This window comes from Acomys minous (genome assembly GCF_964271855.1).
Source record: "Acomys minous genome assembly, chromosome: 2".
Lineage (NCBI taxonomy): Eukaryota > Metazoa > Chordata > Mammalia > Rodentia > Muridae > Acomys > Acomys minous.
Genome location: NC_140484.1, coordinates 52,528,120 through 52,552,255, shown reverse-complemented (window position 1 = coordinate 52,552,255; position 24,136 = coordinate 52,528,120). Strand labels below are relative to the sequence as shown.

At 46.4% G+C, this 24,136-nt stretch overlaps 1 protein-coding gene across 6 annotated transcripts in view; it reads right to left on the bottom strand.

The window, feature by feature from the left end:
- Nucleotides 1–24,136, bottom strand: part of TOP6BL (TOP6B like initiator of meiotic double strand breaks) — a 74,605-nt gene that overhangs the window by 6,116 nt on the left and 44,353 nt on the right. For 4 of the 6 annotated variants that reach the window (XM_084773101.1, XM_084773098.1, XM_084773102.1 and 1 more), the window contains 6 exons: nt 19,351–19,507; nt 15,740–15,886; nt 11,652–11,773; nt 10,150–10,260; nt 5,060–5,158; nt 4,453–4,527 (listed from right to left, as the gene is read on the bottom strand). In XM_084773101.1, coding sequence (XP_084629227.1) covers nt 4,453–4,527; nt 5,060–5,158; nt 10,150–10,260; nt 11,652–11,773; nt 15,740–15,886; nt 19,351–19,507 — 711 coding nt within the window. The remainder of the gene's footprint in view (nt 1–4,452; nt 4,528–5,059; nt 5,159–10,149; nt 10,261–11,651; nt 11,774–15,739; nt 15,887–19,350; nt 19,508–24,136) is intronic. The other 2 variants (XM_084773099.1, XM_084773103.1) reach the window with 2 other exon arrangements.

Here is a 24,136-nt window from a genome sequence, read left to right as displayed (position 1 = left end):
TTTTTGTTTGTTTTGTTTTTTGTTTCTCTTTCTTTCTTTCTTTTTTTTTTGAGACAAAGTCTTTCTGTGTTAGCCTTGGCTGTCCTAGACTCACTTTGTAGACTAGGCTGGCCTCGAACTCACAGAGATCCATCTGCCTCTGCCTCTGGAGTGCTGGGATTAAAGATGTGCACCACTACTGCTGGCATCATAGTGCCATTTTATGGCTTAAAAGAAAAAAAAATCTAGGGCTGGAGAGATGGCTCAGTGGTTAAGAGCATTGGTTGTTCTTCCAGGGGACCTGAGTTCAAGTCCCAGAAACCACATGGTGGCTCACAACCATCTATAATGGAATCTGATTCTCTCTTCTGGTGTGCATGAAAACAGAGCGCTCATATACATAAAATAAAGACATCAATCTCTAAAAGAAAAAAATCTGAGACAAGGCGTTCTTGCTATGCAGGTCAATCTGTTCCTGAACTCCCTGTGTAGCCAGGCCTGCCTTCGACTCCTCATGTCCCTGCCCTGCCTTCCTGAGCACTGGAAGCACAGGTGCGTGCCGCATGCCGGCCCTTCTGTTCTGCCCTGGTTGTCCTGGTTGCACTTTTATTAACACCTCTGTCCATACGCCTTTTAGTTCCGTGGTTTTCTTTATCTCCTACTGATCCCCACCTGGCTCTGCTCAGCTCCTCCATCTGTGCAGCTTGCTCTTCCCATTGTCTAGGCTGGAAGGCAAGGCTGCCGTGTTGACGCTGTCCTTTCTCTCAAGGCAACGCAACATCAGCTACAGTCCATAAACTTCAATCATCTGTATTTTCAATTAATTAAATTACTTCTAACTTTTCTTTTAACTTCATGTTTAACCCCATTTATCATTTATTTTCCAGCTACTTTAGAATCTTTCTGTTACTGGTTTTATTTCAGTAATTCTTTTTTGTTTTTCGAGACAGGGTCTCTCTGTGTAGCCTTAGCTGTCCTGGACTCACTTTGTAGACCAGGCTGGCCTCGAACTCACAGTGACCCACCTGCCTCTGCCTCCCCGAGTGCTGGGATTAAAGGCGTGCGCCACTGGGCCCGGCTTATTTTAGTAATTCTAGTGTGGTCAAATATACTTCAGAGACTGGTGATATGGCTCTGAGGGTAAAGATTTGCCACCAATCCTGATGACCTGAGCACCATAATTTGAGTCCACATGATAGGAGAGGGTAGATACCTGCCAGTCATCTCTCTGACTTCCACATATGCACTGTGGCAAGTGTCACAAATTAATGTCAACAAACACACACCATGTACTTGGGAGCAAGATGAGTCACCATGGAAGGCACTCACCAATCCTGACTGCCCAAGTTCAATCCCTGGAGCACACATGGGGGATAGCTTCTGCACGTTGTCCCCTGACCTCCACACAAGGAGATGTCATGAGAATTTAAAACATAAATTTGCATGATTTTAAATGAGTCTAAATACATTGAGAGATACCTAATGTCTGGGAACATGGTCTAATCTGATACCGCTGTCCAGTGGCTGGAACACACTCTATCCTGCTGAATGTCTCCTGTGCGCATCAAAGGAACTGTATCCTTCCATCGTTGGACAAAGTGTTTCCATGAATGTCAGTTAGGCCAAACTGATTGATAGCACTGTTAAAGACGTGTACAGACTCACTGGTGTCCTGTCTAGCTGTCTATCAATTATTGAGAGAAGTATGTTGAAATCTTCAGGCATAGCCTGGATTTAGCTCCTTATCCTTAAGAGATTTTTTTTTCATTTGCTTTCTGTATTTTAAAGCCTTCTTAAAAGGTCTGTGCTTGTTTGGGACCACAGACAGTCCCTGGGTTATCCTGGTTTGCCATGGATTCTTGGCTTCACATGATCTTTGTGGATTTCTCCTCACTCTTTCCTTTTTTTTTTTTTCCTTTTGAGACAGAGTTTCTCTGTGTAGCTCTGGTTGTCCTGGAACTCACTTTGTAGCCCTGTCTGGCCTGGAACTCAGAGATCTGCCTGCCTGTACCGACCCCTGCCCCATCCCCAACTTTCAGAATAGCATTCAATATATCCCATGAGCTAGTGTGTAGAATTGGCTTTGTGTTTAGAGGGTTTTTCCCAGATGGGAGCTATTGTATCTGAGCACATCTAAGCTGGGTGAACTAAGTGAACTTTTAGTTCTGATTTTAACTAATGATGGTTTATTGTGATGTAATCCAACTGTAAGCTGAGGAGCATCTACAGTTGTCTTCATGACCAACTGACCTCTTTGTTTGTATTATTCATTACTGTGTATATGGTGTGTGGGTGTGAGCACACACAGGCTGCAGCATGGGTGTGCAGCTGGAGGACTACCTTGTGGGGCGTGGGGTCAGTTCTCTCCTTCTGCCTTGCTTTTGACGCAGGGTCTCTCTTGCTGTTCCTGCTGTGCTGTGCACTGCTCCAGGTCATCTGACCCACAGCCTTCCAGCTGATTCTCCTGCCTTTACCTCTCATCTTGCCACAGAAGTGCTGAGATTAAGGATACACACTACCACAATATGGCTTTTTACATGATTATCAAAGTCTGGTCTCCGGATTTTCTCAGCAAGAACGTTTACCCCTGAGCCATCTCGCTGGCTCTGGAATGACCCTGTTTAACCCACACAGTATTTCCACCCTAAAACGAGTCTGTCCGATGCTGCTATAGCCAGTGTAGCTCTCTTACTCTCCACCTCAGGTTATGAGACAGGATCTCCCTGAACCTGAAGTCTGTCACTTCAGCTCGGCTGCCTGAGCCGCAAGTCCCTGGGGATCTACCCATCTCTACCCCAGCAGTGAGACTACAGACACTGCACACATGTTTATGTGAGTGCTAGGGATCAGAGCCTGCTGGGGGTGGGTGGCACACACATTTAATCTCAGCACTCGGGAGGCAGAGGCAGGCAGATCTCTGTGAGTTCGAGGCCAGCCTGGTCTACAGAGTAAGTTCCACGACATCCAGGGTTACACAGAAAACTGTCTTGAGAAAACAAACAAACAAACAAACAAACAAAAAAACGGAATTCAGATCCTAATGCTTGCACAACAAGCACTTTACCCACTGAGCTGTCTCTCCAGCCCGTCTTTTCTTCTCTTTGTCCCAGCACCTGAGGCTAGATTGCTCCTCAGTTAAAGTAGGATTCTCCGGACTGCATAGTAACTTCTTGGCTCTTTATTCAATTTCATTTTTATTATTTATTTTATAATAATGCATGTTGTGCATCATGTGTGCGCAGTGCCTATGCAGGCCAGAAGACGGTGTCAGATCCCTTGGGTCTGAAGTGCTAGACAGTTGTGGGCCACTATGTGGGTGCTGAGCATCAAACCCAGGGCATGGCTCCTAGCCACCAGTTTCCTCTTTACCCAGTTTCTGTCTTTTCCTCTCTAGGGCTGGCCTCACACATGGCTCCTAGCCACCAGTCTCCTCTTCACCCAGTTTCTGTCTTTTCCTCTTTAGGGCTGGCCTCACACATGCTAAGCAAGCACTCTACTATTGAATTACATCTTTGGCTTCTTCCCCTTGTCTTTTTCTTTCCTTTGTCTTGAGGCAAGTGTCACTATGTAGCTCAGTCAGGCCGTGAGCTTGAGGTTTTCTCTTCAGCTTCCCACACAGCTTGGAGTATAGGTGTGTACCAACCACTGTGCCCAGCTAGTCTTTCTTGTATTTGGTAATCATGTTGTTTGGACTAACTACATTTTTTGCTCTTGTAGAAGATGCAGATTAGACTTCCAGGACTCATATGGAGGGTCACAACCATCTGTGACTCCAGTTTCAGGGGATCTGATGCTGTCCTCTAGCCTCTGTGGGTACCGAATGCATGTACTGTACATACATAGATGCAGGCTAAACAATGATAAAAATAACTCTCTTTTTTTTTTGAGACAGGGTTTCTCTGTATAGCCTTGGCTGTCTTGGACTTGCTTAGTAGACCAGGCTGGCCTTGAAGATCTGCCTGCCTCTGCCTCCCAAGTGCTGGGATTAAAGGCATGCATCACTATGCCTGACTATAAATAAATGTTAGAGCTGGAGAGATGGCTCAGAGGTTAAAGGCACTGACTGCTCCTCCAAAGGTCCTGAGTTCAATTCCCAGCAACCACATGGTGGCTTACAACCATCTATAATGTGATCTGATGCCCTCTTCTGGCCTGTAGGTGTACATGCAGGCAGAACACTGTATATATAATAAATAAATAAGTTAAAAATAAATCTTAAAGATAGTACATATATTATTGTTATAATTCACATAATCTGTTTTGTTATTGCTGGCATAGGACACAGCTGCCCCTCGTGGGGGCTGACAAGAGCCTCACCTCTCCCTTCTCTTACTTCCTTTCTCACTAGAAGCCAGGGCCATGCTGTCTGGACCCTTTAGCCACCAGAGTTTTGAGCCAAGTAAGGTACCTATGCTCAAATATTTTGTCACGGCATGTCAAATGGACTAAAGTAGCACCAGCCCCATTACTTACCTTAGGCAGGCTGCTAGTTTTGCCTGGATTATCTCTCCTTGTTTGATGGTCTATACTTTCTCCTGACAGAGAAACCTGTTCCAAAAAACCAAAAGGGGAGGGAGGGAGAGCAGGTGAGCCAGAAAGGTGGGCTTTAGTCTACTATCCGCTCCAGCTGGAATCTGAAGGCACACAGAATTTTCTAGCTAGGATCTCCCCTTGTTGGAGGACACTGTCACCAAAGGTGCTAGAGTTCTCTCAGCTCCTTGAGATCAGAAACTTCAGCTGACAGCACCCAGACAGGCGAACTACTAAAGGTAGGTTTTCATTAGGCGAAACTTTACAGCAGTAATTTTAGGTGTGCATTATTATTATTTTACTGATGTAGAAACCAAAGCTCAGAAAGGTCCAATCACACCTCGAATGACGCCAATGACTCAGTGGCAGGAACAGAGCCCAGAGTCTTGGTGCGCTCTCGGCTGCTACAAAGCACTTTGGTTCCGTGGTGTTTCTCTAGACCACAGGCCTCCTTGCTGAAAGGAGCCACGTGATCTGAAGCATTTGTACTCATCCACCTTGAATTAAGGGTTCCCACATCAGAATGGGAGACTTCCACTACAACACTTACCTGCTCTGTGTCACATGAGCAGTGGTGCAGAAATCTGTGCTGGGTGATATCATAGAATATTCTGTGCAGTTTGGCACCAAATTCCTGGGTGTCCGCTGCCTACAGCAGGTGAAAAACAGGAGGTGCTGAAAACAGTGGTTTCCTGAACAGAAGGGAACATGGTGTAGAAGCAAGAAACCAGCACTGTCCTGCACCCACAGTTCTGTCTCTGTGGGGGCCCGAGATGCTTGTGGTGTGTCCTCCCACCTAGGCCAGCTCCTTCTACCAAGATCTTTGTCCACAGTAGATAAATATCACAGAGGTCCCTCTGCCCCACAACTGGTCTGGAAAAGAATCTCTTCCATAAGAGGAGAAGCAGTGACCCCACTGAACCAGTGAGGCTGAGGGAAAGTGGGAAGTCTTCTCAGACAAGCCTTGTGGAGAGAGGAGAAGCAGAATGCAGTCTGCACCAGGGCAAATGTGCTTGGCCTCCGATGCTTTAGTACAGAACTGGGGGGTATCAGAGTTAAAGGACAGGAGGAACCAGCCAGAACCAGACACTACTTTAAAAAATTATCTTTAGGTGTGCGCAGGTCCCTGCAGAGGCTAGAAGAGGCATCGAGCCCCTTGGAGCTGGTTGAGAGCCACCTGGTGTGTGTACTTGGAACTAAACTTGGGTTCTCTGGAAGAACAGCAAGTGCTCTTATAAGGGCAGAGCCATTTCTCCAGCTCCTAACATATTAATTTTATGGATGAGAAATTGGGATTAAAAAAGAAGTGACTCACTCAAGATCAGGTAGGATAAGAGCCAAGGCCACTTCTTCCTACCCTGATTACCCACATGCCCAAAGGTGAAGCTATAACGTAAAGGCTCTTGCTTTAAAAGGTATTATTCTGGGGCTGGAGAGATGGCTCAGAGGTTAAGAGAACTGGCTGCTCTTCCCAGAGGTCCTGAGTTCAATTCCCAGCAACCACATGGTAGCTCACAACCATCTGTAATGAGATCTCATGCCCACTTCTGGCATGCAGGCAGACATATATACATAATAAATAAGTACATCTTTTTTTAAAAGGTATTATTAGTCAGGCGTGGTGGCACATGCCTTTAATCTCAGCACTCGGGAGGCAGAGGCAGGTGGATCACTGTGAGTTCAAGGCCAGCCTAGTCTACAAAGTGAATCTAGGACAGCCAAGGCTATACAGAGAAACCCTGTCTTGGAAAAAAAAGAAGAAAGAAAAGAAAAGAAAAAAGGTATTATTCTTTATGCCACTAACTCAAAGTGCCTTACTCTAGGAAGCAATTTTAGATTAAACAAGGCATCACACGAAGTATTAACTGAAGCACCATTTATATACAGCAGAAAAGTTACCAACTTAAATGCCCAATATTAGATCATTAAATTAGATTAAGTAATAAAGTACACTATTTGCAAATCAAAGCAAATTATAACCCTGCTGAAATTGTCAAAATGCCATCTTATATACAAAATATAATTCCTTGGTTCCAACTATACAATATGAGATGTGAAAATTTTAAATTATAGTAATAGAAATTAATATTTAAGTTTTTATATGTATTATATTATCTTTTAAGAAAAAAGTACATAAAGATGAGGCAACATCCAGGCATAGGAAGCAGGTGGAGCTCTGTGAATTCAAGACCAGCTTCCCCTACACAGAGTTCCAGAGCAATCAAAGTTTGCTTTGCAGGGAGGGAGCAGCAGGAATAAACAGGGAGTCTGTGATCTAGTGCAATCCCAACCGGTCACTATATAACCCCAAAAGGAAAAAGGGAGACTAACATGTACTGAGAAGCCCTTATGAGTAATCTGTTTTCACAGTCTCAGTTTCTTCAGCCACTACAACAAAATTTCATAGATTAAGGGGCTTATAAAGCCTACAACCTTATTTGTCAGGTTTGGATATCTGAGATCAGATGGTTAATATTAATTGTCACCTTGACACGATTTAGAATTACCTGGAGGAAAGGCCTCTGAGCACAGCAGTGGGGGTTATTCTGACGACAGTCACTGAGGGGAAGACCCTGCTAGCTGTCGGGGGAACTGGTCTCTGGGAAGGAGCTCATGAGCTAAATGAGATGGAGACTTGAGCAGTCCTGGCAGTCACTGTTCTGTGTCTTAGAGCTTCTATCCTGTGGTAAAACACTATGATCTAAGTGAAGGAAAGAGTTTATTTCATCCTACACGACAGTGCACCACTGAGGGCAGCCAGTGTGGGAACTCAAGGCAGGGATCTGAAGGCAAACGGAAGCAGAAGCCGCCGAGGAGCACAGCTTACTTGCTTTCCATGGCTTGCTCAGTCTGCTTTCCTTTTCTCTTCCTTCCTTCCTTCCTTTTTTTTCTTTTCTTTTTTTTCTTTGTTTGCTTTTTCAAGACAGGGTTCCTTTGTGTAGCCTTGGCTGTCCTGTAAGCCAGGCTGGCCGTGAACTCACAGAGATCCACCTGCTTCTGCCTCCCAAGTGCTGGGATTACAGGCATGCGCCACCACACCTGGCTTTCGGTCCACTTTCCTAGTATGTTCCAGGACCACCTGCCCAGGGAGAGCACTATCCTACCACATCAATCATTGATCAAGAAATGTCCTACAGGCTTGCCTACTGAGCTGATCACTTTCTCAATTGAGGTTCCCTGTGACTCTGACTTCTGTCAAGTTGACAAAACACTGACCAGCACACTCTGCTATTCTGACTGTAAATGCAATGTGACCAACTCCTGATGTCCACGATGGACTGAGCTGAAATAACCTTTCTCCCTTAAGTCACTTCTATCAGAGTATGTTAGCACAGCAACACTAGAACAAGACCAGGTGCCAGCATAGCGAGGGTCTGGTATGGGCCCTCTGCAGGGGGCTCCTCTCCCTCCCTCCCTCTCTCTCTCTCTCTCTCTCTCTCTCTCTCTCTCTCTCTCCCTCTCCCCTCTCTCCCTCCTTCCCTCTCTCTCTCCCTCCCTCCCCCCTCTCTCCCTCCCTCCCTCCCTCCTTCCCATCTCTCTCTCTCTCTCTCTCTCTCTCTCTCTCTCTCTCTCTCTATCTATCTCTCTCTCTCTGTCTCTCTCTCTCCCTCCCCCCCCCCCAGGGTTCTCTGTGTACCTTTGGCTGTCTTGGAACTCACTTTGTAGACCAGGCTGGCCTTGAAGTCACAGAGATCTCCTTGCTCTGCCTCCCGAGTGCTGGGATTAAAGGCGTGCCCCACCACCCAGCTCCCCCTGCAGGGTCTTTCCTGCATCCTCACAGTGCAGAAGGGTCAAAAGTTTATCTGGAACCAGTACAATTTTAAAAAATCTCCTTGGTGGGGTGCTATGACACACGTGTGGAGGACAGTACAATCTGTGGGAGACAATGTCCTCCCTCCATCATGTAGCTCCCAATAATGGAAGTCAAGTTCTCAGGCTTGGCAGCAAGTGTCTCTGCCCACTACCATCTTACCAGCTCATGAGGCCATTTACTTAAGAGCTAATCCTGTTGTAGGGTACTCACCAGAGAAGGCTGCTCAGGTGTGGGTTTAAGCCAACAGCAGTCTTTATTAGCAAGCTGGCAAGTACCCTGAGTGTTCAGGATCCCAGTGTAGCCCTAAGACTTTCTCTGGGTAAACACAAAACCCATGTCCTGGTTGACATACCTCAGCTAACAAGAACAGTCAGCCCGAAGCAGAATTTCAGAAGCCAGAAAGCAAGGCTAGTGCGTTTAGAGACTCCTGGAGCTGTGGGCTTTGATGGAGCAAGTCTTTGTGTTCTGGCAGGTGGTGCTGAGCTGAATGGCACTTTCATCATGGAGGCAGTTGTGCTAAGGTCTTAGGCCATGCTAAGGTCTGGACCATGTGATGACTCCATTTGTGCGATCAGAGATCTAAATGGGCAGCTGAAGAGCACAACCTAAAACTCTTGTAAAAGTTTCCTTTAGGGTGCACGCCTTTAATCCCAGCACATGTGAGGCCGAGATCTGTGAGCTCAAGGCCAGCCTGGACTACATAGTGAATTCCAGGACAGATGGGACTATATAGAGAGACCCTGTTTCAAAAAATAAAATAAAAAAGCCGTGTGTGTGTGTGTGTGTGTGTGAGTGTGTAGAGGTCAAAGGACAACTCCCAGGACTTATTTTCTCTCAGATACAAGCAGACGAGACAGCAAGTGCCTTCACCTGAGATATCTCCAAAAACATAAAATATCTTGAGCTGGTTTTAGTAGCCAAGAGCACCACACTGAGAGGTGAGGTTTCAACTTACGAAGTCTGGAATGATACAAACATTCATACTGTAGCATACATTTAGCCCTCAACTAATATGAGAGGCTCATAGTTTCCCTCAACTTTTAAACAAGTTTCAAAGCAGTTAAATCTAGGCCTAATTCCACATAGCAAGTAAACAAGTCAGGAATTGACTTCCGCCAGACTCCGATTCCAATTCATGCCACACAGACTGATGCTGTCTGTGTCTGCTCAGCTGATTCTAGTGTGTTGTGTCACCGTGGGGTAGTGAGGCATTCCTCAACAGGGACCTGGGGGTCAAGGATTTAATTCTAGGTCTCTCTCTCAGCTAGTTGTGTAAAGAAGATAGAGCCCTTAAATACCTTTTCTCGATTATAAAAATGGTTTTTATATGCTGCTACTCTTTAACAATTCCTTTTTTTCTTTTTTTGAGACAGGGTTTCTCTGTGTAACCCTGGCTGTCCTGGAACTGTCTCTGGAGATCTACTTGCCTCTGTCTCCTGAGTACTGGGCTGAAAGATGTGTGCCATCATGCCCAGCTTAAGTATTATTTTAAATGTTTATGTGTATGGGTGCACGCATGTCCGCGCACTCTGTACACGCATGGTGCCTATAGAGGCCAAAGGACAGAGTCAGAAGCCCTGGAAGTGGAGTTACAGATGGTGGTGAGCGGCCATGCGGGAGCTGGGCATTGAACCAGGCCTTTTGGGAGAGGAGCTCTTAACTGGAGAGCCATCTCTCTAGCCCCAACAAATACTTCTGAAAACACTCAAACCTGGTACAAGGTAGGATCACGCTAGAAGTGTTTTAGCACTGTACATGTTATGTGGTAAGGCCTGTTCCAGGGTGTCACTCAGCCTGATCTGTTGACCCCACCTCCATCTGCTAACCTCAAGAGCCTGAAGGCATGTCTTCCTGAAGGTGCCACAGGTGCTTCCAGTCAGCACAGCCATGATGGAATTCACAGCCACAGAGAGGGAGCCCTGCAGTCTCTGCTGAGCCTGTTGTAAGGAGGAAACCATACTAGTCACAAAGTACTGGCTCCGAGAATGCCAAAGAGGCGAAGATTCTAATTGAGAGCAGTGACAGTTCCACCACCAACACTTAATAAAAGCAACGACATGACGCTGATTTCTGCTGTGACAAGGACTTTTACGACTCAAAACACTGTCTTCTTCCACAGAGATGGCATAGTGATATAGGCAGACTACGAAAACACAGGAGGGAGCTGGAGAGATGGTTCAGAGGTTAAGAGCATTGGCTGCTGCTGTTCCAGAGGTCCTGAGTTCAATTCCCAGCAACCACATGGTGGCTCACAACCATCTATAATGTGATCTAATGCCCTCTTCTGGCCTGCAGGTGTACATGCAGGCAGAGGACTGTATACATAACAGTAAATAAATAAACCTTAAAAAAAATAAAGCAAATATTGATGCTTTGTCTTGGACTTGCTATTGTTTGAGGGTATGGTAGTGTGGGTTAACACGTGTCACAGTGCAGGTGTGGCAGTGAAAGGACAACTTCACTGAGTTGGTTCTCTAACTGCACCCTTGTGTAGGTTCCTGGGATCAAACTCAGTTGGTCAGGCTTGTGTGGACAATGATTTGCCTGCTGAATCACCTCATTGGTCCCGTATTTTGTGGTAGGCAGTGTCTCACACTATAGCCTTGGCTGTCCTGGAATTTATTCTGTAACAAAGGCTGACCTTGAGCTTTCAGCAATCCTGCCTCAATTTACCAATGCTGTGATTATACACAGAAGCTAGCAGACCCAGCTCAACCTAATTTTTTTTTTTTTTTTTTTTTTTAGTTTTAAGTTTGCTCTTTAGTTAGCTGTTTCTCTCCAAGGGCTAGGGCATAGGAAATAGGATATGCATTACCAAAAGCACACAGATCGGAAGGCTCCAGTGTGAGCAGAAGCAAGTATGAGATTATGAAATAACTGGGGAAGTGAGGGAAAAAGGTAACGTTCAGCTCCAGAGAACAAGTGGGATCAAGATACACAGATAAGGAAGAGGTACATCAGGTGGTGGTGGCGCACACCTTTAATCCCAGCACTTGGGAGGCAGAGGCAGGTGGATCTCTGAGTTCGAGGCCAGCCTGGTCAACAGACTGAGTTCTAGGACAGCCAGGGCTGCACAACGAAACCTTGTCTTGAAAAATCAAACAAACCAAACAACAAAAAAGGAAGAAGTACAGCTGTCACGGTTTTCTGTGTTATTGTTGTTGCTACTCAAGTACAAATGGCTGCCTGTGGCCTAAATGAAAGTTTACCTCCCTGTCCGGATGCAGCCTTAGGACCTCACCACAGGCGGGAGCGCAGGAAGACGCGTCAAGGGAAAGGAGGATCCAAGGCCCCTGAGTATCCACTCCCACTGTCAGTGTCTTATTACCTCGACAGCCTGGTGATGAGGCTCCAAGACCTGGTCCACAGCTGACTGCATGGAGTCTCGGACTGTGCTGCGGCTCTCCGAGAGGATGGCACCAAGATGAGCAGTGAGCAGAGTGTGGAGTCCTAAGAGGATGAGAACGTGGAACCTGTGCATGACGGTGGCACTGACCACATGCTGGGTCAGCACTGGGGCTGGGGAAAACGCCTCCTGGGAGAAGCTACTTCCATCAGCCTGACCAACTAACTGAGTTTGATCCCAGGAACCCACACAAAGGTGCAGTCAGAGCACCAACTCAATGAAGTTGTTCTTTCACATGTGCCACACATGCACTGTGACACGTGCTAACCCACACATACCATACCCTCAAACAACAGCAAGTCCAAAACAAAGCATCAATATTTGCTTAATTTTTTTAAAAGGTGATAGCCCCTCTTGATTCCCGTTTGCAAATAAAAGCAAGCTTAGGAAAATTAAAGTGAATTGCATTGCTTTTGATGAAATAAATCTTAATTCACGCTATGAACATGAATAGTGGCATCTCCAAAGGAGAAGGAAGCCTCTCAAGCGTGTCTAGGCCTCCTCCATTCCTGACTGAACCCCACTGACAAGTGAGCCTCTGTTGTCAGCAGGGTGTCATTTCTTTCCATGTGCTGTGGTAAAGAAAAGGCTAAAACTTACAAAATGTCTCTGAAATTGTTTATGTAAGACCATTTAAAATGGGCTTAAAGCTGGGGCCACTGCTCAGTTGGCAGAGGGCTTGCCTAGCATGTAAGTAATTCTGGGTTTGATCCCCAGCATGGAATAAACTGGTCACAGAAACACACCTGTAACCCAGCGCTTGGGAGACTGAGGCAGGGGGATAAGGAGGCCACAGGCATCCTCAGCTGTACAGTGCTTTTGAGGCTGCCTGGGGACACAGGAGCTCCTGTCTCAAAATAATCTAATTAAAAATAAGCAAACTGGGGTGATCTCAGATGAAGTCATTTCTGCTTAGCATTACAGAGAAACTGGTGTGTGGGGCTAGCGAGGCGGCTTAGCAGTTAAGAGCGCTCGCTCTTGCAGAGAGCTAGGCTTGCTTCTCAGCCCCACACAGCAGCGCATACTGTCCGTAACTCTAGCTCCAGTGGATCTGACTCTGATCCTGGGCCTCTGGCCTGACATGCTAAACACATGTGTGAGATATATATACACACAAACACAAAACATTCACACACACATGTAACACACACACACTTTATTAAAAATTGGAAGTCATAAGGAACAGTTAGGTACATAAGGAACAGGGCACCACAAAGCTCCCCAAGGAGAGAAAGTTACACCTGGGCTTAAAAGGAATCAGGAACTAGAAGAGAGCATAGATTAGAGGGCATTTTATCACCAACCAGTGCTGATGTGGTAACTACATTCTTCTCACATCATCGCAGAAAATAGCTTTTCTTATCTGTTCTCTCAGATATGTCGTCTAGATAAACTGGGATCATGTCAAGTGAAGTATTTTGAAACAACACATGAATGTTCAAAGGGGCAATATTGCTGTTACCATGGTGACAGAGCACGCAGATTCTATTTTATATACATTGGCCCCAAGAAGAACCCAAGGAATGAGATTTGAAAGCAGACATTTAATTTAAAAAGTTATTCTTAAACCTGCTCCCACCACCAGATGCTTTGGGCGCTGCGGCAAAGCGAGGAGTTCATCGTAGAGAGTTACCATGACAAGGCGGGCGGGAGGCCAGAGACTGATTTTTTTTTTTTTTAAAGACACATGAACATAAACTGATTCTGCACAGTCTGCTTCCTAGAGCAAGGATCTCTGAAGAAGGCATTCAAGGAGGTGAGGAAGGACAGGGAAAGGCAAGCCAGACTTGCTGTCCCGCACTGTGTGTCCTTCAGAGCTAGCCTAATCCACAGAGGACTTTAGAACACCCGCATTAGACACTATGCAGCAGTGTGGGTTTTTTTTAATTTACATTTTTAAAAGATTAAAAAACGTTATTTGTGTTTATCTGTATGTATTATGCATGTATGTATACACACATGCCTCCAGGTGCACACAGAGGCCAGAAAGTGGTGTCAGATCCCTTCCCTGGAACTTGAGACACAAGTAGTTGTAAACCATTTTACATAGGTGCTGGGAATGAACTCTGGTCCTCTGCTAAGAGTGGGACCTTACTCTTAACTACAGAGCTCCCCCTTCAGCCCTGGCAGCGATTTTTTTATTTTTATTTTTTTATTTTTTTTTTGAGACAGGGTCTCACTATGTTGCTCGGGCTAACCTGGAAATGGCTGTATAGACCAGGATGGCCTCAAATTCAAAGTAATCTGCCTGCCTCGATCTCCTAAATATTGAGATTAAAAGCATGTACCATGCTAGGCAATGGTGGCACACGTCTTTAATCCCAGCACTTGGGAAGTAGAAACAGATAGAGTTCAAGGCCAGCCTGGTCAGTTCCATGACAGCCAGGCCATCACAGAGAAACCCTGTCTCTAAAAACAACAAAAACAAAACATGCACCCACCCCCAAGAAAAACTCAGCACAAGTGCCACCACACCTGGATTTTTAATTTATTATTGTTTCTAGCAGTAGATTTTTTTTTTCAAGACAGGGTTTCTCTCTGTAGCCTTGGTTGTCCTGGATTCCCTCTATAGATCTGCCTCTGCCTCCTGAGTGTTGGGATTAAAGGCATGTGCCACCACCACCTGGCTAACAGTGAATTTTAAAATCTAAAACTGAGTATAACTACTGAGAAGGCTGCAGGCCTTCAGAGATATGCTAAACAGACGTGTATAAAACATTTCGGTACAACAAAAATGACTGGTAACAAATACTGGTTTCAAGGCATCTGAGTTCTCTGGATATGTTCAATAGGGCTCAGCGTCAAACTCAAATTATCCTAGGGTTATCCTCAGGCAAGCATGTAAAAAGTGCCAGGAAGTAGTAGATCTTGAGTCTCAGGGGGCCACTTAGCCTCTGACGGGCCTTTGATACCACCTAGTCTAACAATTCATGATCAAGATAGAAAGGGAGGCTCAGATGACTTATGTGACTTGATTTTCAGACATCACTGAGAAAGCCAGAATCAGAGCTGAAAGAAAAACCAGCTGTTTTCACCCTACCCTGAACTCTCCACCGCCCCCACTCATCAGTCTCCTTTGTGAGCACACGCCCAGGACCTCACCCAACTCGCCTCACTTGAACTTCTTAGCCCGAGTCTCTTTCCTTTCCTGTGCCCTTGGCTTTAATGGACCAGGGGCACAAAGAGCAGAAGCTTCTCGGAGTTGAAAGGCTGAGCCCAAGAAAGAAGTGCTTCTTTTCCAGGTATGTACACACTAGGAAGAGAGCAAGAGGCTTGGAAGGTAGGCGACAGGGGGAATGATCTCACATCTGACTGGACCAGTCACTGACAGAGCTTCTGATCTGGGGTTAGAAGTGGTCTTGTTTCTCCCATGATGCCAACAGGACACCATGAAGAAAACAACAAGGGCAGAGGCCTCCACGGCTCACGGAGAAAGGAACACCCAGAAGGAGGCATACAGAGTTTTCTTGAAGCATGCCAAGGCTCTATTTCTTGTAACCTTCCTCAGTTTAGGAATGTATTGATCAGCTCTTAAAATTCACTTCCCAGTGTTCATTGGATTAGAACACTGATTAAAACTCACACTCAAAGGCATCCAAATTTTGCTGCATTTCATCACTTGAGAATCATGTGCAAAATGCATGTTTCAAGCATTCTAGATTTTTACAACATGGCAAATATAATGAATTAATCTTCACCCAGAAAGCTGCACATTTCAAATAACCTAGGTGATTAAGATATTTGTGTTTTGTGGCCAACAAACAGAAACCACTGTTATCTGTGAGGAAATCTTTCTGTAACAGGTTACTGTGCACCTAACGGATGCCCACCAAAGCACCCCGAACTGCACTGCCAAAAAGATAGGCTTCTTTCCTTGACTCAGTGAAATTCCTTTACATATTACACAGACATCTATCTTAGAAAGATACATGTACTATTTATATAGCTCTTTCTTTATCCACTTAGTACTTGGCATACCCAACTTGGCTGCTGCATTTTTCTACACATACCGCAGATTTCTGCTTGCTGTACTGAGAATTCACTGTGGAAATCCACAAATAGGAAAAGTAGCAGAGCTGGTCCCTGTGGATCCATATCCTGAGACTGACTCCTCTCAGAGGACTCCACTTGATAGCTTACATCTGGAAGCACCAAATCTACAGGAAGAAATAGAAGACAAATTTGTAAGGTAAAGCCCCTTATATACAAAGTGACCTAAGAACCTATATCCTGACCAAGAAGGAACTACTAGGTCTAAAATCAAACATTCAGTTCCACTCTTGAATTTGTTTCTCTATCCAAGATGGAAACAAATAATAATGAGTTATATGAAGAACATCAAAATAGCCAGGAATGTAAAGTGCAAAGAAAGTAGCTAATGTGCAAGCAGTACACAATAAATTCACTTATTTCTTGTGCAAGTTTCGCTGTTCTCTTGACAAAAGGGCCTCACTCACTATGTAGCTCTCCCTGGCAGGCCTGAAACTTGATTTGTAGACCAGGCTGGCTTTGAACTCACAGAATTCACCTACCTCTGCCTTCCAAGTGCTGGATCAAAGGGAGATGCCACCATGCCTGGCCTCTTGGTTTTTGTTTTTATTTTGCTTGTTTGTTTTTGATTTTTGGTTTTTGGAGACAGGGTTTCCTTGTATACCCCTGGATATCCTGGAACTCACTCTGTGGACCAGGCTGGCCTCAAACTCACACAGGTCCAATCTGTCTCTGCCTCCCTGAGTCTGTGCTACCGCACCCCGCCACACCTGGCATTTTGTGCACCGTTCTAAGGCAGTTCTGGCTAGTAAGAGGTAGAGGTCAGATTCAAACGGAAGTAATGATATTCCAGGTAACTTGTGCTACGTGCTAGGTGCCAAGTTGAATTCCTTGTAGGTCCTATCCCAAATTGTAGACTTCATAACTCTCTTTAGTAAGATTTTTTGTTTGTTTGTTTTGTTTTTCTCGTGACAGGGTTTCTCTGGGGAGCCCTGGCTCTCTGGACTCACTTTGTAGACCAGGCTGGCCTCGAACTCACAGCGATCCACCTGCCTCTGCCTCCTGAGTGCTGGGATTAAAGGAATGAGCCACCACCACCCAGTGGTGGCTGCTTCTTCTTCTTCTTCTTCTTCTTCTTCTTCTTCTTCTTCTTCTTCTTCTTCTTTTTCTTCTAAGATTTATTTATTTATTACATATACAGTGCTCTGCCTGCATGTATGCCTGCACACCAAAAGAGGGCATCAGATCCCATTACAGATGGTTGTGAGCCACCATGTGGTTGCTGGGAATTGAACTCAGGCCCTTTGGAAGAGCAGACAGTGCTTTTAACCTCTGAGCCATCTCTCCAGCCCCCAATAAGACCTACTCTGACCTTTTACAAATAAGAAAAGAGGCAGTCTGGTTAAACGCCTTGCCTAGCATGAGCCTGTAAATGGTAGAACTGAGTGGTAGACTTTGCCTGATCAACTCCAAACCTGTGTGCTTAAATACTAGCTGCACTCTTTAAAGTTCTGTAAGGGCAGTCCCATATCCAGATGCATGCAGAGGAGTTCCTCCCTGTGGGTCCTAGTTCTGTCCTTTAAGAAATGAAGGAGGAAGCATGGTGTGGTAGCATGCTCCTATAATCCTAGCGCTTGGAAAACCAAGAAGTAGTACAAGGGGATTACAGCAATTTGAGGACAGCCTATGCTACACAAGTGGATAGAGTGAGACCCTGCTTTAAAAAGGAAAAGAATAAATGAATGAGAGAAATGAGGAGTGTTTCTGTATTATTCATTTACAAAGTTAGCTAAGCAAAGTTCAGACACAGTAAACTACGGAAACAAAAACGAATGAGAATAAAAAAGAAAGGGGTGCTTGGTGGCAGCTGCAAACGCCTTTAATCTCAGCACTCACTTGGGAGGCAGAGGCAGGCCAGTCTCTGTGAGTTCAAGGCCAGCCTGGTCTACAGAGAGAGTTCCAGGACAGCTAGGGGTCCACAAGGAAACCCTGCTTCAAAAGACAAAAACAAACAAAAAGCAAAGGGATAATGAGGGTCGGGGACTGTAGCTTAGTGGCTCAGTCAGTGCTGACTAACATACACGAATCTCTGGCTTCAACCCCCAGGACCACATACATCATCCATAGTGACACAGGTCTGTAACCCAGAAAGGTAGAAGCAGAAGGGTTAAAGTTCATGGGCATTCTTGGCTTCATATCGAATTGGAGGCCAACCTAGGCTACAGTGAAATTCAATCTCAATTTTAAAAAAATCCCCCAAATCCAGTTAGGCCTCCCTTCTATTCAGGACCCATGATATGTGGCACCCGCACCACCACACACTGCGGATTTAACTCATGCACACATACACACACACACACACATACACACACACAATAACACAGCGGGTCCTTCGTGCTAAGAGAGCAGCAGCCGCAGCAGCAGCCGTGGCAGTGGTTTATTCTTCTTGTTCCCCTCCAGAGTTCCAAAGAGCCTTCTTATAGGCAGCAAAACAGGAATCCTCCTCCTAGGTGAAATCCCTCAAGAGGTGATTGCACACAGGAGGAAAAGTCTCGAGGAAGGGAGGGGCGCGTTCTCAGAGCAGTAAACATGACTAGCTAACCAAGATAAACACAGACATGGAAGCTGCTAGAAACAGGACATGAAACAGCAAGACAGGCAGGCAGCCCAGTCGGGCCTGGTTCCTACAATGATACTTCACATTAACACTGAAAATAATTTCCTCTCAAAACTACTTACTTCCCGAGACCGCCCAAGGCTGCTTCCTCTTGTCCCATTCTCTGGGTAACTGTTCTTAAGAACCAAAACCCTCCCTAAAGGCTGATTTGCTAGATTACCCTAGAGGTGCTGCCTTATCCCAAGATGCAGCACTCTTTTCATACTGTGAAAATCCTAGAGCATCTCTTTCTCTACTGGCCATTTTCCACAGGGCTCAGAGTCAAAACTCAGTGGTTGTAGTCCCACTCCTCAGCTGTATTTATTGGTCCAGTCATTGACCAATTGCTAACAGATTGATGCGTATGTGTGCACGCACCCATGTGCCATGGTGCACGTGTAGAAGTCGGAGGACAATTTGTACCTTGTGGATCCCAGGGATAAAATTCAGGTCATTAGGCTTGGTAGCACCTTTACCCTCTGTGTCAGCTTTGTCCTAACTTTTCAACTTTTAGCACAACTTACCTAAAATTACAATGGTTAGATTCTACATGAGCATTAAAGCCAGTTTTGTAGGTTTAAGTTATTAAAGCTGGCATCTGTGTTGCCTTTAATTTCTTCTAGGTAGTTTTCTGTGTACTAACACTTATTTCAATAGGAATCATTTCTCTTCCATGGTACAGAAGAGTGGTTGCTCCCTCATTTACTGTCCAGAAGCTCCCAAAGTGACAAATGAAAGTATGACAGAAATCTTCCAAGGAAGTCCCTGGGAAAAGCTTAAGAGATCGAGGTACCAGCAGAAGTGAGAGACTTGATGCCAGAGCAGGCTCTGACTGAGCTTTGCTGTGAGACATACTGCCTGTTCTAAATGGACTCTCAAATGTGAGGGTCCTATCTTTTTTATACATCTGACACTTATATTCACTTCTCTAATTCTTCAGATTTCTAAGTTTTGGTACAAAATATAGATACATACGTGTATCCAAATTGAGATCTGAATTGGGCACCATAAACAAATTGTGCTTCTTCCAGTCAATGAAATAAGAGGTATCTTTGAAGACAGTGGCACTTGGATGCTCCTGACTCCATGATATCAGAGGCAGACCCAATGGTCCATATAGAAATATGTATGGCTGCTAAAGAAAACTGTCAAACTTTTCTTACAGCTATGTACTCACTGGTATAAAACAAACTTACACACTGGCCTAGCTCACACTCCCAGGAATATACACACATATGTTAGACAATTGCATGCTTAGCTTTTTCCACACCAAAGGCAGGTATGATGTACTGGAGGTCTACTAGGATCCTCCGATTTCTGCAGGGGCTTAATGAACGTGGGCTACATGTAGAGCACTGGACAGTTGATCTGATCATAGATTTGAGTGGTACCACAGGAGAAATGTGATGCTAGGCTCTGGAGCTATGAAGATGAGTACCAGGATTCAGCATCTATGCTCAGGTTTTACCTTGTTTTAGTATGAGAGGCAATTAAAATCTAGCAGATTTTTCTTTCTTTCTTTCTTTCTTTCTTTCTTTCTTTCTTTCTTTCTCTTTGTTATTGTTTTTCTAGACAGGGTTTCTCTATGTGGCCTTGGCTGTCCTGGAGCTCACTCTGTAGATCAGGCTGGCCTCGAACTCACAGAGATCTGCCTGGCTCTGCCTCCCGAGTACTGGGATTAAAGGCATGCACCTGGCTAAATGTAGCAAATTTCCATACAAGGTGTTGCATGCTTGGATAGAACTACAAAGGAGTATTTTCTAGAGAGCAATTGAGAAACTTCCTCTCACTTTATCCAACCCTGTTCTTCAACCAAGACAAAGGCCCTGGAAATAATCACTCTCCTCTGGACTTTTGCTTTTTTATGCTTATGCCCCAAATAGGGCTTCTCAATATGCATCAGCACTTGGAGGCAGATGTTCCTCATTGGGCGAGAGGCTGTCTGCATATTACAGACTGAAATGTTTGGGAAAGTCACAGAACAAGGGAGGCTAAACTCTCAGTCTCCCCCACAGATCTCAGCAGGCATTATCACAGGAACTAAGGTCACCACACTCATTGTTCAGGGTCAGAGGATCTTCGAGCTGTTTGATCTATAATGTGAAGACTAGAGTGAGTGGAGGGAGCGCTGGCTGTCCTGAGGGTGACTGGAGGGAGGGCTGGCTGTCCTGAGGGTGAGTGGAGGGAGCGCTGGCTGTCCTGAGAGTGAGTGGAGGGAGCGCTGGCTGTCCTGAGGGTGAGTGGAGGGAGCGCTGGCTGTCCTGAGAGTGAGTGGAGGGAGCGCTGGCTGTCCTGAGGGTGAGTGGAGGGAGCGCTGGCTGTCCTGAGGGTGACTGGAGGGAGCTCTGGCTGTCCTGAGGGTGACTGGAGGGAGCTCTGGCTGTCCTGAGAGTGAGTGGAGGGAGCGCTGGCTGTCCTGAGAGTGAGTGGAGGGAGCCCTGGCTGTCCTGAGGGTGACTGGAGGGAGCGCTGGCTGTCCTGAGGCTGAGTGGAGGGAGCCCTGGCTGTCCTGAGGCTGAGTGGAGGGAGCGCTGGCTGTCCTGAGGCTGAGTGGAGGGAGTGCTGGCTGTCCTGAGAGTGAGTGGAGGGAGCGCTGGCTGTCCTGAGGGTGAGTGGAGGGAGCGCTGGCTGTCCTGAGGGTGACTGGAGGGAGCTCTGGCTGTCCTGAGGGTGAGTGGAGGGAGCGCTGGCTGTCCTGAGGCTGAGTGGAGGGAGCGCTGGCTGTCCTGAGGCTGAGTGGAGGGAGCGCTGGCTGTCCTGAGGGTGAGTGGAGGGGGCGCTGGCTGTCCTGAGAGTGAGTGGAGGGAGCGCTGGCTGTCCTGAGAGTGAGTGGAGGGGGCACTGGCTGTCCTGAGAGTGAGTGGAGGGAGCGCTGGCTGTCCTGAGAGTGAGTGGAGGGAGCGCTGGCTGTCCTGAGGCTGAGTAGAGGGAGCGCTGGCTGTCCTGAGGGTGAGTGGAGGGAGCGCTGGCTGTCCTGAGGGTGAGTGGAGGGAGCGCTGGCTGTCCTGAGGGTGACTGGAGGGAGCGCTGGCTGTCCTGAGGGTGAGTGGAGGGAGCGCTGGCTGTCCTGAGGGTGAGTGGAGGGAGCCCTGGCTGTCCTGAGGGTGAGTGGAGGGAGCGCTGGCTGTCCTGAGGGTGAGTGGAGGGAGCGCTGGCTGTCCTGAGGGTGAGTGGAGGGAGCGCTGGCTGTCCTGAGGGTGAGTGGAGGGAGCGCTGGCTGTCCTGAGGGTGAGTGGAGGGAGCCCTGGCTGTCCTGAGGGTGAGTGGAGGGAGCGCTGGCTGTCCTGAGGGTGAGTGGAGGGAGCGCTGGCTGTCCTGAGGGTGAGTGGAGGGAGCGCTGGCTGTCCTGAGGGTGAGTGGAGGGAGCCCTGGCTGTCCTGAGGGTGAGTGGAGGGAGCGCTGGCTGTCCTGAGGGTGAGTGGAGGGAGCCCTGGCTGTCCTGAGGGTGAGTGGAGGGAGCGCTGGCTGTCCTGAGGGTGAGTGGAGGGAGCGCTGGCTGTCCTGAGGGTGAGTGGAGGGAGCGCTGGCTGTACTGAGGGTGAGTGGAGGGAGCGCTGGCTGTCCTGAGGGTGAGTGGAGGGAGCGCTGGCTGTCCTGAGGGTGAGTGGAGGGAGCCCTGGCTGTCCTGAGGGTGAGTGGAGGGAGCGCTGGCTGTCCTGAGGGTGAGTGGAGGGAGCGCTGGCTGTCCTGAGGGTGAGTGGAGGGAGCGCTGGCTGTTCTGGAACTTGCTTTGTAGACCAAGTTGTCCTTGAATTCAGAGATCTGCCTGCTTCTGCCTCCTGAGAGCTGGGATTAAAGGCATACACCACCACCTCTCAGCTGGTGTTTTACTTTTAAAAGTTATTTTCATTTTATTTATATGGGTTTTTTGTTTGCATGCATGTCTGTGCAGCACATGCATACATTGCCTGTAAAGGCCAGAAGTGTCAAATCCCATGGAACTGAAGTTACAGACAGTCGTGAACTACTACTTGGGTGCTGGGAAGAGCTACTGGTGCTCCTAACAGCTGAGCCATCCCTCCAGCCCCATACCTCTTTGAGGCAGGATTTCATGTAGCCCAGATTAGCCTCAAACTATACAACCAAAGATGACCTTGAACTTCTTGATCCTGTACTCACCTCCTGCATGCTGGGGTTACAGGTATACACCCCTATACCCAGTTTATGTGGTACTGAAGTCCAAATGCAGGGCTTTGTGCACACTAGGCAAGCACTCTACCAACTGAACTATAGTACCAGCCCTTAATTGGACGCTTAAACTCATTTACATTTAGTATAAATAGAGCCATGGTTGGACTTAAATCTATCCCCTTGTTATCTATTTCCCATTTGTTCTCTTTGCTATTTTTAGATTCTGCTTTGGATTGAGCATTTTATCTCCCTTTTGACATATGAGTCATAACTCATTGCTTTAGGCTTTAAAATATTATCAGGATCCAACTTCAAGTGATATTCATTTTAACAGTTGGCATATATATATACACATATACATATATCTCCAACAATACACTTCCATTTCCTCCTGGTTGGCTTTGTATTGTTATTAAGTAAGGATTGGAGGTGGATAGGATCAAGATATATTATATACATGCTGGCTGGTGGTGGCGCACGCCTTTAATCCCAGCACTCGGGAGGCAGAGGCAGGTGGATCGCTGTGAGTTCGAGGCCAGCCTGGTCTACAAAGTGAGTCCAGGACAGCCAAGGCTACACAGAGAAACCCAGTCTCGAAAAACCAAAAACCAAAGAAAAAAAAAAAGCATATATGAAATTGTCAAAGAATAAAAATTCTAAAGGAAGCTGGGTGTGGTGGCATACGTCTTTAATCCCAGCACTCAGGGAGTAGGAAGCAGGAGGATCTCTGTGAATTTGAGGTCAACCTGGTCTACAGAATGAGTTCCAGGACAGCCAAGGTTACACAGAAAAACCCCGTCTTAAAAAAAAACAAACCAAACCAAAAATTCCAAAGGATTTCTTTAAGCATTTTGAAAATAATACTGCTTGTTAGTGAATTCTTGAATCTTTTAAATGCCTGAAAAATCTTAATCTTGTATCCATTGGCTTTTGTTAGGGCTGGGGGGGGGGCTCTGGGGTAACATGAACATGTGTATATGTTCATGTATGTAACTGTATATGTGTGGGTGCATGTTGAGGCCATAGGTCACTATTAGGTGTCTTCTTCAATCACTTTCCATCTTTTTGTTTGTTTTTTTGTTTTTTTCGAGACAGGGTTTCTCTGTGTAGCCTTGGCTGTCCTGGACTTGCTTTTAGACCAGGCTGGCCGTGAACTCATAGCGATCCTCCTGCCTCTGCCTCCTGATTGCTTAAGGTCATGCGCCACCATGCCCGGCCCATCTTACTTCTTGAGACTGGCTCTCTTTCTGAATCTGGAACTCAGTGGATTGGCCGGCCAGCAAGCCCCAGGGATCTTCCTGTCTCAACTTCCTCCGTGCTGATTACATACGTGCACCACACATCCAGCTTTCAAGTGGACACAGGATGGAATTCAGATCCTCGTGCTTGTACAGATGCTGATCAAGGCATTTTTTGTTTTGTTTTTGAGACAGGGTCCTAACTTATGCAAATCCAGTGTGGCCTTAAACTCATGGAAATCATCCTGCCTCAAAAGTACCAAATTACAGAGTGGCCATCACACCTGGCCAGTTGCAGCTGTTTAATGTCTTTGTGTACTGTCATCATTTGGCCCAGTGATTACTTTTCCTTATTTTGAGTCTTAATTTTTCTTCTTCCCAAGTAATTATTT